The sequence below is a fragment of the Temnothorax nylanderi genome, unplaced genomic scaffold (assembly GCF_030848795.1).
Source record: "Temnothorax nylanderi isolate EJ_2023f unplaced genomic scaffold, tnyl_v1.0 TNYL_tig0068_pilon, whole genome shotgun sequence".
Taxonomy (NCBI): domain Eukaryota; kingdom Metazoa; phylum Arthropoda; class Insecta; order Hymenoptera; family Formicidae; genus Temnothorax; species Temnothorax nylanderi.
Genome location: NW_027249130.1, coordinates 1 through 14,437, shown reverse-complemented (window position 1 = coordinate 14,437; position 14,437 = coordinate 1). Strand labels below are relative to the sequence as shown.

Genomic DNA, 14,437 nt, shown 5'->3' with positions numbered 1-14,437 from the left:
TAATACAGGAGTAACAACTATAAAACACACAGTAATAAAACTGAAATATATTTCTCAATTATTTCGCAATTTCTTTCCAAATTTAATTTTGCAAATATTCCGCAAAGTTGATTTCTTATAACATTGCTGTCTTACTGAAGTACTATTTAGAAATAAATTGTGCGAATATTTATCAATATTTGCCCAAAGGTCTAAATTTCTACTAGTATTGTTGCAAATATTGAGACAATTGCAGAATTCCCAATTTCAGCCAGATTTCGTCATATAATTTTATAAATATTTTCTTATCGGGGCGGACGAGGCGATAGGAATAGGGCTGTATTCTACCCACGGTATATTTCGCAATATGTCGAAATTGTTGGCAATTGCTCGAAATGCTCGAGTAACGTGCGTTATGTCTGATTTCCAGGGGAAGTACACGACCAAGAGCGACGTGTGGGCTTTCGCGGTCACTCTCTGGGAGATTTTGAATCTCGGCAGACGTGTCCCCTACGAGCACCTGTCCGACGAGGAAGTGGTGCAGTGCCTGCGGCAGCTGCATCACGCTGCCGACTGCGGCAACGCCGGCAATCCCGAAGACAGTTGCAAGGAGGATTCCAGAAACGGCTTCGATTACCTGCCGCGACCCACCGCCTCCTCCAAGGACATCTACGATCTGATGCTCGAGTGCTGGCAACGAGAGGAGACCGAGAGGCCGACCTTCCGTGAGATATCGCTCTTTCTGCAGCGGAAAAATCTTGGATACGCTCCAACATCCTGATATTGAGCCCCGAATTTCAGCGAGCGCGACGTTCTTAATAGTCATACCGCGAATCGGAATAAGCTCGTTACCGAAATGGAACGACGAGCGTGCAACGACGGTCAACGTTCTCAAAGGAATTACGAGAACGAGCGAGTGTAACGGTCGAGTGAGAGGAAGGAACGACTGATGAGAAAAGAACGAAGGACAATTATGTATCGCGACATCGAAATGATAAGTACAACAATGGAATTTTATTGTCCGTCAACGAAACGAGGGTGTGGAACTTGGAGTTTACGACAGGAATCGATCGTCCTTCAATTTCGTTTCGATTCGTATACCTTTTTTTCGGACAACGAGTATTAGCGGACATGAAACTAAGTTAGAATAGGTAGAAAGAGTTAAGTGCGGGCTTTGAGAATATCTTACGATATACCCGGATTTGTCGTACAAATAGTTCGGGGTGCCGCGAATGCAACTGATCTCCGTAGAATTCTCAGTAGCGAGAGACTGTTCGAGGCATATCTTATCGATTTAGGGCACGAGGGTGTTGGATCTCGACGCGAATACTCGCGGCGGAGTATCGCGCGAAGATCTATCCCCCGGGGTAGGCATAGGCTCTTCTTCGAAGACGTGAAGAAAGACAAGAACGGACGCGAATTTGTAAAAACACGACAATCGGACGAGAGCGAAATAAAACCTGGCCCGTCGTAGATGACCGTTTGATGGAGATTGGACGTTTTGTGAGGACCGTGAAAGATCCTATCGCAATCGTCGGGAACTTAGGAGCAATACCATGTAACTGTAATACAGCTGTGAACATTCCTGCACGGATGGGTACCTATACTGCGCAATTAGACAATTACGCAAATAGGAAGAGTCGTTACTTAAGGAGAATAATTAAGGTTTCCTCGGGATTATATCATTTTGATTAAGGGTTCGATGACAAAAAAAAAGAAATGTGTGAATCACATTCGACGTACGGCAATATAGCAATTACGATATTAGACGCTACGGCACAACTGTTCGAGTTAATATCGTGAAGCATTATAACTGAGTGTGTTTTATGAACGTATGGGTGCCTATTCCCCCCCCCCTTTCTCTTTATCGCTCTCCTTTACTCTCTTTCAACGTATATTGTATCGCCCAGACACTCTGGGCCTATTTGTGAGACGAATCTACATGTGTGATTTACATCGCGAAATTCTTTATCGTCATAGGACATATCGCAAAACGGCGAAATGATTATCGCGCATCAACGACGAATTTTCCGATAGTGTGGAAATTTAATGTCTTTTCAACGCTGCTTTTGGTTCGTGTCTGAACAGAGATCTGTGTGGAAACGTAACGCACGTGAGAACGTTAAATTTCAGAAGCAGTCAAGTGACTGTAAAGATTTCTCGATAGTACATGTTTATTCGAACGAATATAGCTACCGCAATCGCAGTTAACGTGAATGGGATTTGTTAATGTCATAACATAGACGAGTATCATACGTCATAAGCGTAAGGTAGAAGCGAAGGGTAATGTTTCATCTATTCTGCATTGGAAGACGGTAATAGACTACGTATCATGACTATGACACATCATAATTGTAACTTTATATGATAGGCGGGATCAATGAAATTAGAATATTGTATATATAGGCGTACCGTAGTAAGGAGTGTCATCATCACATTTTTTTAAGAGTGACGGGTGAAAATCGAATTATCTTTGAGATAGCGTTAACACGCTCGCTTGTAATTTGATATTAATGTGGAAACGTATGGCAATTGTTTAGCTTCCGATAAGTTGTCCGTAGCGAGTGGTAATAAGGTTGACGCGAAAGTTTGACATATCGGAACGTACTTTTCTTATAAAACTTAAAAACGCGCGGAGGACAGAGAAGTGGTCGTAACATGGAAACATTCAGAAGAGATGGACTTACGCCCGTTGCGCGTCTTCACCGTGTACTCTCGACTCCGATAATATATTTCGACTTTAAGTTTCGTGTATTTATATACCAGATGGACACTATTATAACTTATGCGATACTTAGCGGATAGGCGATGTTACCGTTATATCATTAAAATACTATTTATATAAATTAACGTAATACCGCGTAAGGAGTAGAGACGGTACGGAGGCCATAGCCATATGTAGTTAAAATATACGCGTTGAATTTAAACGTAACTGGAATTGCTTCTATATCACCGGGATATCAAGATCGTCTAGTCTAAAGCGAGCGGAGGAGAATCACTGAGATACGAATTCGCGTAATATAAATTTACGAGGTAATAGAAAATAGGCAATACCAATTTTTGATCTTGCCGGAGGTAAATAGTAAATAGCCAATCGATTAAGCCTAAGATCGTTAAGTCTAATTTATATTTTGCATGTAAGAGTATCGGATCAACAGAGACGTATTGTATAATTTCGTGCTATCGCGAAATTTTTGGCCAATCGATTTTTCGCACCGGTTGTGACTGAGTTGAAACAATAATATCTATCGTCGATACACTTTTAGTCCGAAGCAGACTGCCATTGTATTTCTAGATGATACTAGAGAATGAATTGTAGTTGCGTTTAGATTCGCCAATATAAGCATAACGCTGCCTTTGGCTATATTGTTGCCCTTTACTGCTAACGAGTAACTTACTTGTCTACTCATGTGATAATTTAGTATATTTCTACGTATCTACCTGTACCTATACCAATTCGAAAATCTTCATGGCGAAAGGATTATTCCGAATATACGTTGTTTTTATTATAGATCGTAGTAGTTCAGATAAAAAATTGGCATAATCGATTCTCTTAGTAAAAATTTTGATAATTGTAAGGAATGATGAAGAATATACGGATCCTACCTTAGGATCTAGCAGCTTCACCATATAAATCCAAAATGCAGCTGCTCCATAATTTTATTAGAAGTCGCGCGTAGTGAGGCTAATATGAGATAAGAAGATATGCATAATCCTTTCTCTATGCAAAGATTCGCTATTATGACCTAGACAACTTACTTCTACCTAGCGTGCCCTTTTTCCAATGGTGGTTAATTATATTCTTTGCGGACAATTCGAGCTCTGTCAATGGCATCACTGGAGGTAAATGTTCGGAACTACAGTGTCAGGGACGAGTAAAAATATTTTGTTCGAGCATTGTGAGGTACGAACACGCTAGATCGTTGTGAAACTTTATTTCTCGAAGAAAGCTCTATTTATCGATAAGCTCGATTTTTCAGCTATCATTTTAATTGCAACGATAGTTCCAAATCCTTATCGTTTGCTGTATACATTGCTGATTTCTTCGATATACATTTTATATGCGTATGATTGACAATCACGCTTGCCTCGGAATTTAGAAAATATGTATATTTAGTACCAATCTCGCGACTTTTTTAAAATACGATTATCACTAACAGAATTGACATTTTATAATAATTTAAGGCACGATCATGATCTTTGTCATTAACTTTGAGTCTCGAAAACAAATATAGTTTTATTAGCGCGAAGGAAATCATTAAGTTTTTTCATACGTGACAGCCGAATAATATACTAATTAAAATAATTTCAATTATCACGTTTTCAGGATAGAAACGGACGTTTTATAGCTCCATTAATGATGGATGACATAATGATACGCATTAATATCATGCATTCGCGTATATTGTATACGAGCGTTATGCTTAATTTAGATGTCATTTCAGATGAACTTAAACTGCATCGTACAAAGTGGTATATCATCATGATTAAAGATCGTGGCAATGGAATTAATATACAAACGTCGGATGAAATTTTTCTTTCGTACATGAGCGAAATATAATTTCGATATACCCTATTGTTGACCTCTATGGTGGAATTGCGAGGAATTTACAGGTAATCGTGGGTAAACTGGGGGGAGAGCTCATCTAGTTGTATTTTCTATCTAGGCAGGGGCAACGCGCACGGCCATATCACTCGGCTACGACCACGTTTTGCACTATGATTTTGGAGACATTTCTTTCCTAAGAGAAATTATCCGATAGACGAAATTTTCGGGATTGACTCAGTGAAAAGAAACTCTTCGGTCTCGGACAAGAGGAGAATCGCAGCGAAACTGACCACTGGCCACGGTGGGTTGCCCATGCCTGTTCTACGCTATCGAACCTTGATCGTTATAGTCATAAAATTATTTTGTACTAAGAACTGTTTATAATTTTGTATCTAATCTCTGTAAATATCAAGCAGATTGTCTATGAGTAATAAAGCTTGAACAAACTCGATTTAAGTAGACTATATATAAACGGGGAAAAAAGTATAAATATATATATATATATATATATATATATAAATACAGGTATTTATAATACATCTATATTTTATTTAGTCGTAAGGCAGCGAGCGAAGGGATTGTAAGTAAATTTCGCGTAAGAGCGGATCGGTAACGTAACAATGTACAACGATCTAGGAATTATTTGTATTAAAAAGACGACAATTAAGGGACAAATCATAAAAGTATACATGTTATTCAGTAGCCGTGTATATATATATATTATACATATATATACATATACTATACATCTAGAATCTAACTAGTCATGTACGACACTTTATAAATTAAAGTGTATCCCTGACAACAAATGCAAAATGCAACGTGTGCTGTTCTTTGACTATTCTTGCTTGGATATAGAGGTGACAAAAGATACATTATACTGATACGATCGGTGACGGTCGAACTTTTCAAGCAATTATTATCAATTTCGATTTTGCCACAAAGTTTACTCGGCTCGATTACGATCGCTGCGTATACGGTGCGGGCAAATTCTACCGAGGATCGCAAACTTTTGTGCGTCGTAGACCGGAACACATCATTTATATAATTACCATGTGTATATCATTAAAGAAACAACATACAACTTGTAAGTTCCATTATCCATTATTCATGAAGCACAACGATAAAATCTATTTGTATTGGAAAGTCGAAGTTACGCTACTTATTTCATGGAAGTCCTATCATCCCGCAAACTCTCTTTGCATTAATTTTATATTGCTGATTTGTACGACAATCAATAATTGCGCTGAGAAATACAGAATGCATGCTGTTTGAAAATAACGAAATTTTTTTTCAGAAAATGAAATTATTTTTTCAATTTTCCTATATATATTTTTTGTTTTCTATTTTATTTTTTACTAGAATACTACAAAGCGCGCGTTTTGCGCGCGCTATTTATTTTCGAGTATTATATGTTTTTAATAACATGTATATTATATATTCGCACGTGTAATTAATTATATATTACATATATATATTTTGATGCTTTAAATGACTTCTAGTTTCCACATACAAAAACATAACATACTAATCCATAATAATATTTTTCCTTCCTATTTTAACTTCTGAATATATTATTGTATCAATATTTAAATTTTTAAATTCGCTTAAAAGTTGAATTGAAACATGAAATAAACACAATATCACATTATAATATTAACTTAAATATACGTAATTTATTAATCTCTATACTTCTGTCTTTAATAAAAAACAAAAACGTATTATTAGAAACTTTAAATCGAAAATAAAATTAAATATTCCATCTTTCTTTTAAAAACTCCTCTATTTGCATTTTGTCTTTTGTTGCTTTACAATGTCAGGACATGCATTATATTATATTATATTATATTATATTATATTATATAGGTATGTCCTCTACTCCATCTCTGCATATTTTATAATTCCTTTCTCCATCCTTTCCTTAATGCTGGTATCTTCTCATTTCGTTCCTGCCTCTATATGTATAGTTATCAATCTTCTGTCGTTTCTTTTTTTCTCTCATATATAACAATGGATTTGATTCGATTTAACGCTTTTTTAAGAGTAAATTATACATTAACACATGTACATTATTGTCTGTTATATAAAATTAATTAAAATGATAATATGATATAATATGTATAATTGTATATATTATTATTTTAGTTGATTACATAAATATATTAATATCTATTTATTAATATCAATAATAAATTGATATATGTATATATATCTATAAAAAAATATAATAAATGTAACATGAAAATTGATGAAGAAGTGTGTCATCTCTTTAGAAGAAAGACACTTTCGCCAACGGTCAAATCACGTTTTAATCTACAAGTTCTCGTCCGATCACTTAAGTCAAGCAACGTTGAGCGCGGTTAGTACTTAAATGGGTGACCGTTTGGGAACACCGCGTACTGTTGGCACTTTTTTTTGAAAATCACCTATTTCATGTGCCTGGAAGTTATTTATTTTATATCGTACTTATACATTGTCTATTCTATAAAATTAATAAAAATGATAACATGTGATATAATATATACAGTATAATTGTATGTATTAGATATTATTTTAGTTAATTACATAAATATATTAATATCTATTTATTAATAATAAATTGATATATTTATTTTAAAAAAAAATGAAAATTTAAGGCTTAATTCAAGTTTGGATTATAATATTAATAATAATAATATTTGGTTAGATCGCTTCATTGCCTTTCTATCTCATCAGCTATATATTTAACTTAATATTATACACAGTTGGTTACGATCATCGATCACCGGTGACTGACGCGACAATCAACGTGTTAAACACGATCGAGATAACATACAAATTTTTAAAGTAATAACTGATAAAAATAATGTATGTAACGACTGGGACGTAAAGTTAATCTGTCAGAAATAAACAAATTTGACGTGATTGTTTTAATATAACATATTAAGTATGAGATAAATATACATAATATAAATATATATACACAATATAAATTTGAATATTTTTGAAATATTTACCTCCCTCCCTCTCTCCCTTTCTCCCTCTCTCTCTCTCTCTCTCTCTCTCTCTCTCTCTCTCTCTCTCTCTCTCTCTCTCTTTACTTTCTCTTAAGCAGATTTTTCTCGTCTTCTTCCTCTTTTATTCGTCTTCTTTAACTTTATATTAATGATACCCTCATCACGAAGAATAACAGAATTAATATTATGGACGAATGCTATCACCGCGTCTTCATCATCGACGTAAAAATTTATATACCTTATTTCTATACGGGCGTAATCTTCCAATCCGACATTCGGTCAAACTGTCAAAAGTAAATCTCGCGCGATGACATGCGAAGCAAGTCGTGCACACAACACACAAGCGAGATGATCAGTCAGCATCCCGAAAAGAGGCTTCAAGACTTCGATACATTCGAGTTCGAGATTTCATGCCTTCTTTAGAAGAAGAGGATTTTATTTTCCTTTTTATCATTCGTGCTCATTCTGGTTTCCCGCTTCTTCCTTTACAACATTTGCCGAGAGGGCGTTAGATTTTCAGGGCGTCAGATTTTCAAGCTATGCGACTCATACGACTGGCAGATCTTTAATAATATTCACTCGATGCTTGAGTGAGCGAATGCATGAATCGTCACACATATCAATTATGTTTGGAATTTTTGGGAATTGAGTGCTGGTCTTTCTGAAGAAGAAGATATCTATTATGTATTGTTAAAAAATTTGTTTATTTATTATAATAAACTGAAGAAATGGTAATCTTAAGAATATTATCCATGAATTACAGAAATGGGTTTGATTCATCGTAGGAAAATTGAATAGGATGTAAATGAAAAACTCGGAATGAGAATGTTGACGTATACACGATGCACGTGTAAAAGACGAGATATACTAAATGCTTGCAAAAACGAGTTAACTTATAAATACGAGTTAACTTATAAATTCATAAAAAGAGAAAAAGAAAGGCTGTTTCATCTCTACTCCGAAGGAAAAATTATATCATTCGCAAAAATTAAATTTGGAGCATTTTTATAAATATTGTGTATTTTCATGTGTAACGAAACTTGAAGTTATCTGATATGATTGACATAGACATAGACATGTTTTATATCATACCACCAAATGGTGAGATACCACTTTATGTTTTGGAAGATTGTATTTTGACCAGATTAGATTATTTAAGGCTTCTGAGTGAAGGATCTGCTAATGGATTTGATGGGAAATTCGAATATTTATTAGAAAATTCTGCTTACGATAAAATTGGACACTTTGTATTACGGTAAGCACATGTTACAATTTTGTATATCAATCTTTAATATTAAATACAATATGACTTGAATATTTAAAGGATGATAAGTAATATTAGTAACAGTAATAGTAATATACAATAAAGAAAAATTTGTGTTCTAAATAATAGAATTGAACAACTGTCAGAATTGTAAAAATATTGTATATTTCTAATTAATTAACGATTGCCATTTTTTGTTTTAGATTATTAGCTTCCACGTCGTCAGATTTATGTACGTATTGGATAGCCAAAGAATCATTGTTATTTAAGCATAGATTAGATAATATATCGCCTAGACAATTACATAAATTATTAAAGCAAATTATATGGAAGCTGCAAGTGTTTAAAGACAAGAAAAATGCAATTGACACAACTCTGATTGAGTTATGCAAATTTTATTCGCAACCCTTAGTTTTTAAACATCTTGTGTCAAATTGTCACGATTGCAATGACTTTCAATACAAAGGTATGTACGAGTACAGAGTATCACTTGCATACAAGAGATTTTCAAATAAGCTAATTAATATTTCTTATTTCACATTTCAGTGAGATTCGAGATAGTACCGGACTTGGTGAAAGAGAGAGAACTAGTCCTTAATAATGGAAATATCATCACGTACTGTTCAAATTGGAAAAAAGTGCTTCAATCATTATTTAGTAATTATGTAACTAGTGAAATGAGTATCATGAAGAGACAGGCGCAACACACCGTAAAATACGACCTTAGATTCCACATTTTGAATAAGAAAATTCAATCTTATCTCTTCGAAGAAGGCATTGCTCATGGAAAAGTAACTGTTAATAACATAGAGACGGAAGCACAGAAATTCCCATTGTGCATGCAACATTTGCATTCTCTACTAAGAAGTAGACATCGTCTCAGTCACTACGCGCGCTTATACTACAGCCTTTTTCTGAAAGAAATAGGAATGACGTTGGAAGATTCAATTGTATTTTGGAGGCAGGAATATTCCAAGCCACACACTTGCACCTCAGTATGCTCGCATAATTGGCAATCCAATGAAAAGAAATTCATATACAGTATCAGACATATGTACGGTTTGGAGGGATCACGGAGAAATTATAAGACACCTGACTGCAATCTGATTTGCGTAAGTATAAAAATTTTCACGCACCCATAAGAAATTCTTTTATAATTTTATACAAACTTCACAATTAGAGCTATTTTTATCAAACATCGAAACTGTTGTAGACTGGTATTAGTGGAGCAACGTACGAGGGTGGTTGTCCTTTCAAGGATTTTGATATGAGTGCACTCAGAAATCTTTTACGAGCTTCATTAACTGAAGGCGAAATTGAGAAATTTGTAAATAATATATCTATTAAAGATCCAGAAGTTCTCTGCACTGCATTTCTGAAACTTGTACGCAAAGACGACGTTAACGATGTCACTATCAAAAGTCCGGTACAATACTACCAAAGAATGGCTGATTAATATAGATTTTAATTTCCTATATTGAGAAATTTATATAACAATTTATACTGTCTATCCTTGTCAGTATTCATTATTGTTTAATCCATGTTGTTGAAGAATATCCTATCAATAAATATTTTGTATATGTTACGAAACAGAGTTATAAATTAACATAGACAAATTATACTAATATTTATACGGTTGCTTGCTGAATGATCGCAGAGCATCTTCTACAACACGACGATTCACACCGTCTCCAACCAACACAGCATATACCCCAAGTTTACCAACTTCCATGATATTTCTGGCCTCATCGTCAAAAAATAACATATCTTTATAATCAATATGAGAATTTTTATGAATGCTGAAAACAATTCAGTTAAGTTATAGCTTTAAGCTATTGTGTACAACACGATTCTTTATGCGTTTTATACGAGACTTACTTAGAAAAATGTGTGACTTTGCTACCAGGAAATATTTCAACGTACTTAAAGTACCTCTTCCAGCCAAATAGATCTAATAATTGCTTAGCTCCCTTTATTTCTGATGTACGTGACGCCACACCGAGTTCGTATCCTTCTCCTGATAATTGTTTCATTACATCAGGTACATCAGAGTAGTGGCGTACGGTATGACTATGTGCGTCTACTACTTTATTTTGTGCACTGAAATTTTTCTTATATAAGTCTGATAAAAATTCTTAAAATACATTATTTTATTAGTTTTCTTATTTTATAATGCACGCACCCTTTTCTAAACGGCGGATCTACATGAGTATCAACCCAAAACGGCCACAAGGTGTAATCTGAAATTCAATTGCTCTTTCCATTTTTCCAGAAATCACACTCTGAATAATTTTTATTGCAACAGAAAGAAAAGAATATTGTGAATTTGTTACACATCTAAATTGTTAATGCAACATGTACGATTTTGCCTGTACCTAAGTCAAAGACGATAATTTTCGGTTTTCTCTCCATTTGCTCCTTGATTAAATTACAGTGACGGCCAGAATTAATCAATAACGAAATGCTATCACCAACATGCGAAATTACTGCTTTTTTTAAGATAAATAATGAAATCTCACACGATAAGCATAATCAGAGAGAAAGCTGAGAGGGGCCACGCCGGTGTATCGTTTTACTGGATACTGAACTGCTTGAAACGCCACTCGCATCCATTTTCAACATTGGAACTATTTAGCATACCCATTTTCTGGCACTGTCGATAAAAGGCTGCGTTCCGATATTCACTGTCAGCAACTTTCAGTACTAAAAGGGTGCCGTCCCATGCGAACGGAATTTCGGAAAACGGAATCTCGGAATCATTCTGATTGGTTAGCCTCATGGGGTACAGTACAAGCCCTATGAGGCTAACCAATCAGAATGATTCCGAGATTCCGTTTTCCGAAATTCCGTCCTGCATGGGACGGCATCCTGAAAATCTATAGTATACGTGACGTAAAATATAGATTTGCAGTACTGACAGTGAATATCGGAATGCAGCCATACCACTTGTGTGTGTAACGGAACGGACCCCGTGTCTGTGTCCGTGCATAACTGAGCGCGCGAATTTCGAACACATTAGATTGGTAAACTTTAAACTTTGAACACTTCTTATTTAAAAAACTATTATGCCCGATCTACAATAGCTGTAGTAAGCTGTAGTAAGCCTCAAGATGTAAGAAATTGACCAATCACAGTCGATTATTCTCCTCACATTCGCCTGTAATTGGTCAATTTCTTACATCTTGAGGCTTACTACAGCTATTGTAGATCGGGCATTATAGCCTGGCATTTTAGTATTAGAATTTTCATCTCAAAATAATCTCAGGTACCTGCCATTAACGGGTGGCATTAACGGCACGTTTGAGACGATACAATAACCGGAAGAAACGTAAAAATAAAGAGTGAAGTTAATATCAGAATATTACACAATCATGATTTTACATTTTTAAGAAATAACCGAAAATTAACAACGTTTTTGGTGTATTATAATAAATGTTTTGGATAGCATGTATGTCTAAAAATGATCGCAAAAATGTCTTCAAGATATCTTCAAAAAAGTCGTAAAGATATGCGTACGTGTTATCTGGGTCGTTAACAATTATTAGTTAATAAATGTTATCACTCAATATAATTAGATGGATTTTATAATAATTTCTGTCAAAAAGCTAGAAAGATTATTTTTAGTTAAAAATAAAAATTACATTTTATTCCTTTATCGTTAGCTCTCAGGAACATAAACAGCTCTTGTTTCTTAATTATATCATGATTTTATTATATGTATTTCATAATCGTATTAAAAGTAATACTGTGATTGCACATTGCAAATTGTAATCTCCTTTTAATCGCTATTATGTTTCTTTTATACTAATCTATTTTCATATTATTTTATAACTTTTCGAAAAATACTCATGAATATTCTTCATTATAAGAACGTTTACTTGAATAAACATGTATTGAGCAGTGTAGTATTTGCAACAAATATAATATATATATATATATATATATATGTATATATATATATATATATTTAATCTTATGTTAAGGCTTTAGATTCCGTACAATACATTGTTTTACATTGTTTTTTTATTTATATTGACATTCAAAACATAAAACTCAAAGTTTAAATTCAGAATTCACAGAATTTAAAACTTCAAGAAATTAAACTTATACCAAAACTCAAATTTCTGCAAAATTTAAAAAGTTTTACTTTATATTATATTATATTGTCTTATAAGCATTTGTCTATAAAAAATATACATATAACAAGTATAAATGTATACAGCTATAACAATATATAGATGCCATGTATACATTATATTAAATATAGATGTATAATATACATGTAATAATACAGGATGTATATTATGTATATAACAGGACTAGTAATTTATTAAATGTATATATATTTATATATTAACAAATTATAAATAATATATATACATATACATATAATAATTATAGATGTATACACATTAAACCTAATATTGATTAAACATTACATTGACGTTTTGATTAATTAACATTAATTAAATTATGTTAGCCCGATATATTATATTTATATAAATTATTAATGAAGATTCCACATTAATATAGATTTATGAATTAAAATTTCGAAAGTGATGTACGTGTCGCATTATTTCAGATGAGCGTATTCTATTTTGAGTTTAAGAAGCATAACTTTCCTAAAAATCATTGCATCTATTAATATGTAGTTGTCATCTCTTATGCATTCCATTATCTAAAATAAAATTGTTCGGTTAATTAAAAGCATGTATTTAGTATTAATAAATAATAATTCGTCATCAAGCTATAAGAATTCTAACAACGTAGTCCCTCATAATTATCGGTAATAATTACCTTGTTACGTGATCTATCGTCAATGAGTGGGTGTACAATTGGCCACATTGCTAAACCGTCCACAAACTTTTTTAATCTAAAACAGGATTATTTGGTACTTATTTATCTTAATTACGAAAAATTATATACTTTATAGCACTCCCCAGGAAATTCTACCCTACTTTATGTACAATTCTTTGAGATTCGCATTCGGAACGGTTTCCAAAAAGATTGGTAACAAAAATAGTACACTTTATACACTACCCGGGAAATTCTACCCCTACTTCCATGTATAATTCTTTGAGATTCAATCAATTATTTCCCGAAAAATTGGAAAAATTAAAAAAACCGGTTTCTATTCACTTAAAATTGCTCGACCTATGAACGATATCATTTGTTAATTTTTTAAATTTATATTTATTTTTTAATTTATATTTATTTCACATATGATATGGAATTCTTGAGATTCGGTCAATTATTCCCAAAAAATGTAAAATCGGTAACAAAAATTATACACTTTATAGTTTTCATATATTTTTGGTAAAAATTCGGTCCAATTAATTCCCGAAAAATTGGAAAAAATTCTAATACCGGGAAAATTCTACCCCTATTTCAAAAACTTTTGGTAAAAATTCGATCCACTTAATTCCCGAAAAATTGGAAAAATTTCTAATACGGCTTCCAAAAAGATCGGTAACGAAAAATTATACACTTTATGGCAATCCCGGGAAATTCTACCCCTACTTCATGTACAATCTTTGAGATACGGTCAATTATTTCCGGAAAATCGAAAAAATTAGAAAAACCGGTTTCCAGAAAAATCGTACTCAAAAAACTATACCACTATGGCCTCCCGGAAATTCTACCCCTATT

The 14,437-nt window shown here is 33.4% G+C and overlaps 3 protein-coding genes and 1 pseudogene across 4 annotated transcripts in view; 3 read left to right on the top strand and 1 right to left on the bottom strand.

Moving 5' to 3' along the window:
• The window catches only part of LOC139773758 (discoidin domain-containing receptor 2), a 159,642-nt gene extending 153,968 nt beyond the window's left edge, over nt 1-5,674 (top strand). The window contains exon 16 of the mRNA XM_071708462.1: nt 410-5,674. Within this exon, the coding sequence (XP_071564563.1) occupies nt 410-760 (351 nt within the window). The 3' untranslated portion in view covers nt 761-5,674. The remainder of the gene's footprint in view (nt 1-409) is intronic.
• Nucleotides 5,675-6,816: 1,142 nt separating this feature from the next.
• Nucleotides 6,817-6,936, top strand: LOC139773783 (5S ribosomal RNA; annotated as a pseudogene).
• A 1,177-nt stretch (nt 6,937-8,113) lies between these two features.
• On the top strand, nt 8,114-10,378 carry LOC139773760 (uncharacterized). 2 transcript variants are annotated; one of them, XM_071708466.1, is made up of 5 exons: nt 8,114-8,208; nt 8,288-8,779; nt 8,992-9,254; nt 9,335-9,900; nt 10,002-10,378. In XM_071708466.1, exons 2-5 carry the CDS (start codon nt 8,580-8,582, stop codon nt 10,242-10,244), a joined length of 1,272 nt encoding a protein of 423 aa, XP_071564567.1. In that variant the 5' UTR covers nt 8,114-8,208; nt 8,288-8,579; the 3' UTR covers nt 10,245-10,378. The 2 variants fall into 2 exon arrangements, with proteins under 2 accessions (XP_071564567.1, XP_071564566.1); XM_071708465.1 differs by having other exon boundaries at nt 8,145-8,779.
• On the bottom strand, nt 10,247-11,372 carry LOC139773761 (magnesium-dependent phosphatase 1). Its single transcript, XM_071708467.1, has 4 exons — nt 11,164-11,372; nt 10,971-11,028; nt 10,667-10,888; nt 10,247-10,587 (listed from the first exon to the last, which is right to left on the bottom strand). The coding sequence occupies exons 1-4, from the start codon at nt 11,198-11,200 to the stop codon at nt 10,410-10,412; spliced, it is 495 nt and encodes a 164-aa protein (XP_071564568.1). The 5' UTR covers nt 11,201-11,372; the 3' UTR covers nt 10,247-10,409.
• Between the last annotated feature and the right edge of the window lie 3,065 nt (nt 11,373-14,437).

Excerpts from the sequence above, each read along its gene's own strand:
- LOC139773760 (XM_071708466.1), top strand. The coding sequence starts at position 8,580 with ATGATTGACATAGACATAGACATGTTTTATATCATACCACCAAATGGT. Across the intron at positions 8,780-8,991 it reads ATTGGACACTTTGTATTACG|ATTATTAGCTTCCACGTCGT; the intron begins GTAAGCACATGT and ends TTTTTGTTTTAG. Across the intron at positions 9,901-10,001 it reads CTGACTGCAATCTGATTTGC|ACTGGTATTAGTGGAGCAAC; the intron begins GTAAGTATAAAA and ends AAACTGTTGTAG.
- LOC139773761 (XM_071708467.1), bottom strand. The coding sequence starts at position 11,200 with ATGGAGAGAAAACCGAAAATTATCGTCTTTGACTTAG. Across the intron at positions 11,029-11,163 it reads AATTATCGTCTTTGACTTAG|ATTACACCTTGTGGCCGTTT; the intron begins GTACAGGCAAAA and ends ATTGAATTTCAG. Across the intron at positions 10,889-10,970 it reads GATCCGCCGTTTAGAAAAGG|TGCACAAAATAAAGTAGTAG; the intron begins GTGCGTGCATTA and ends GAAAAATTTCAG.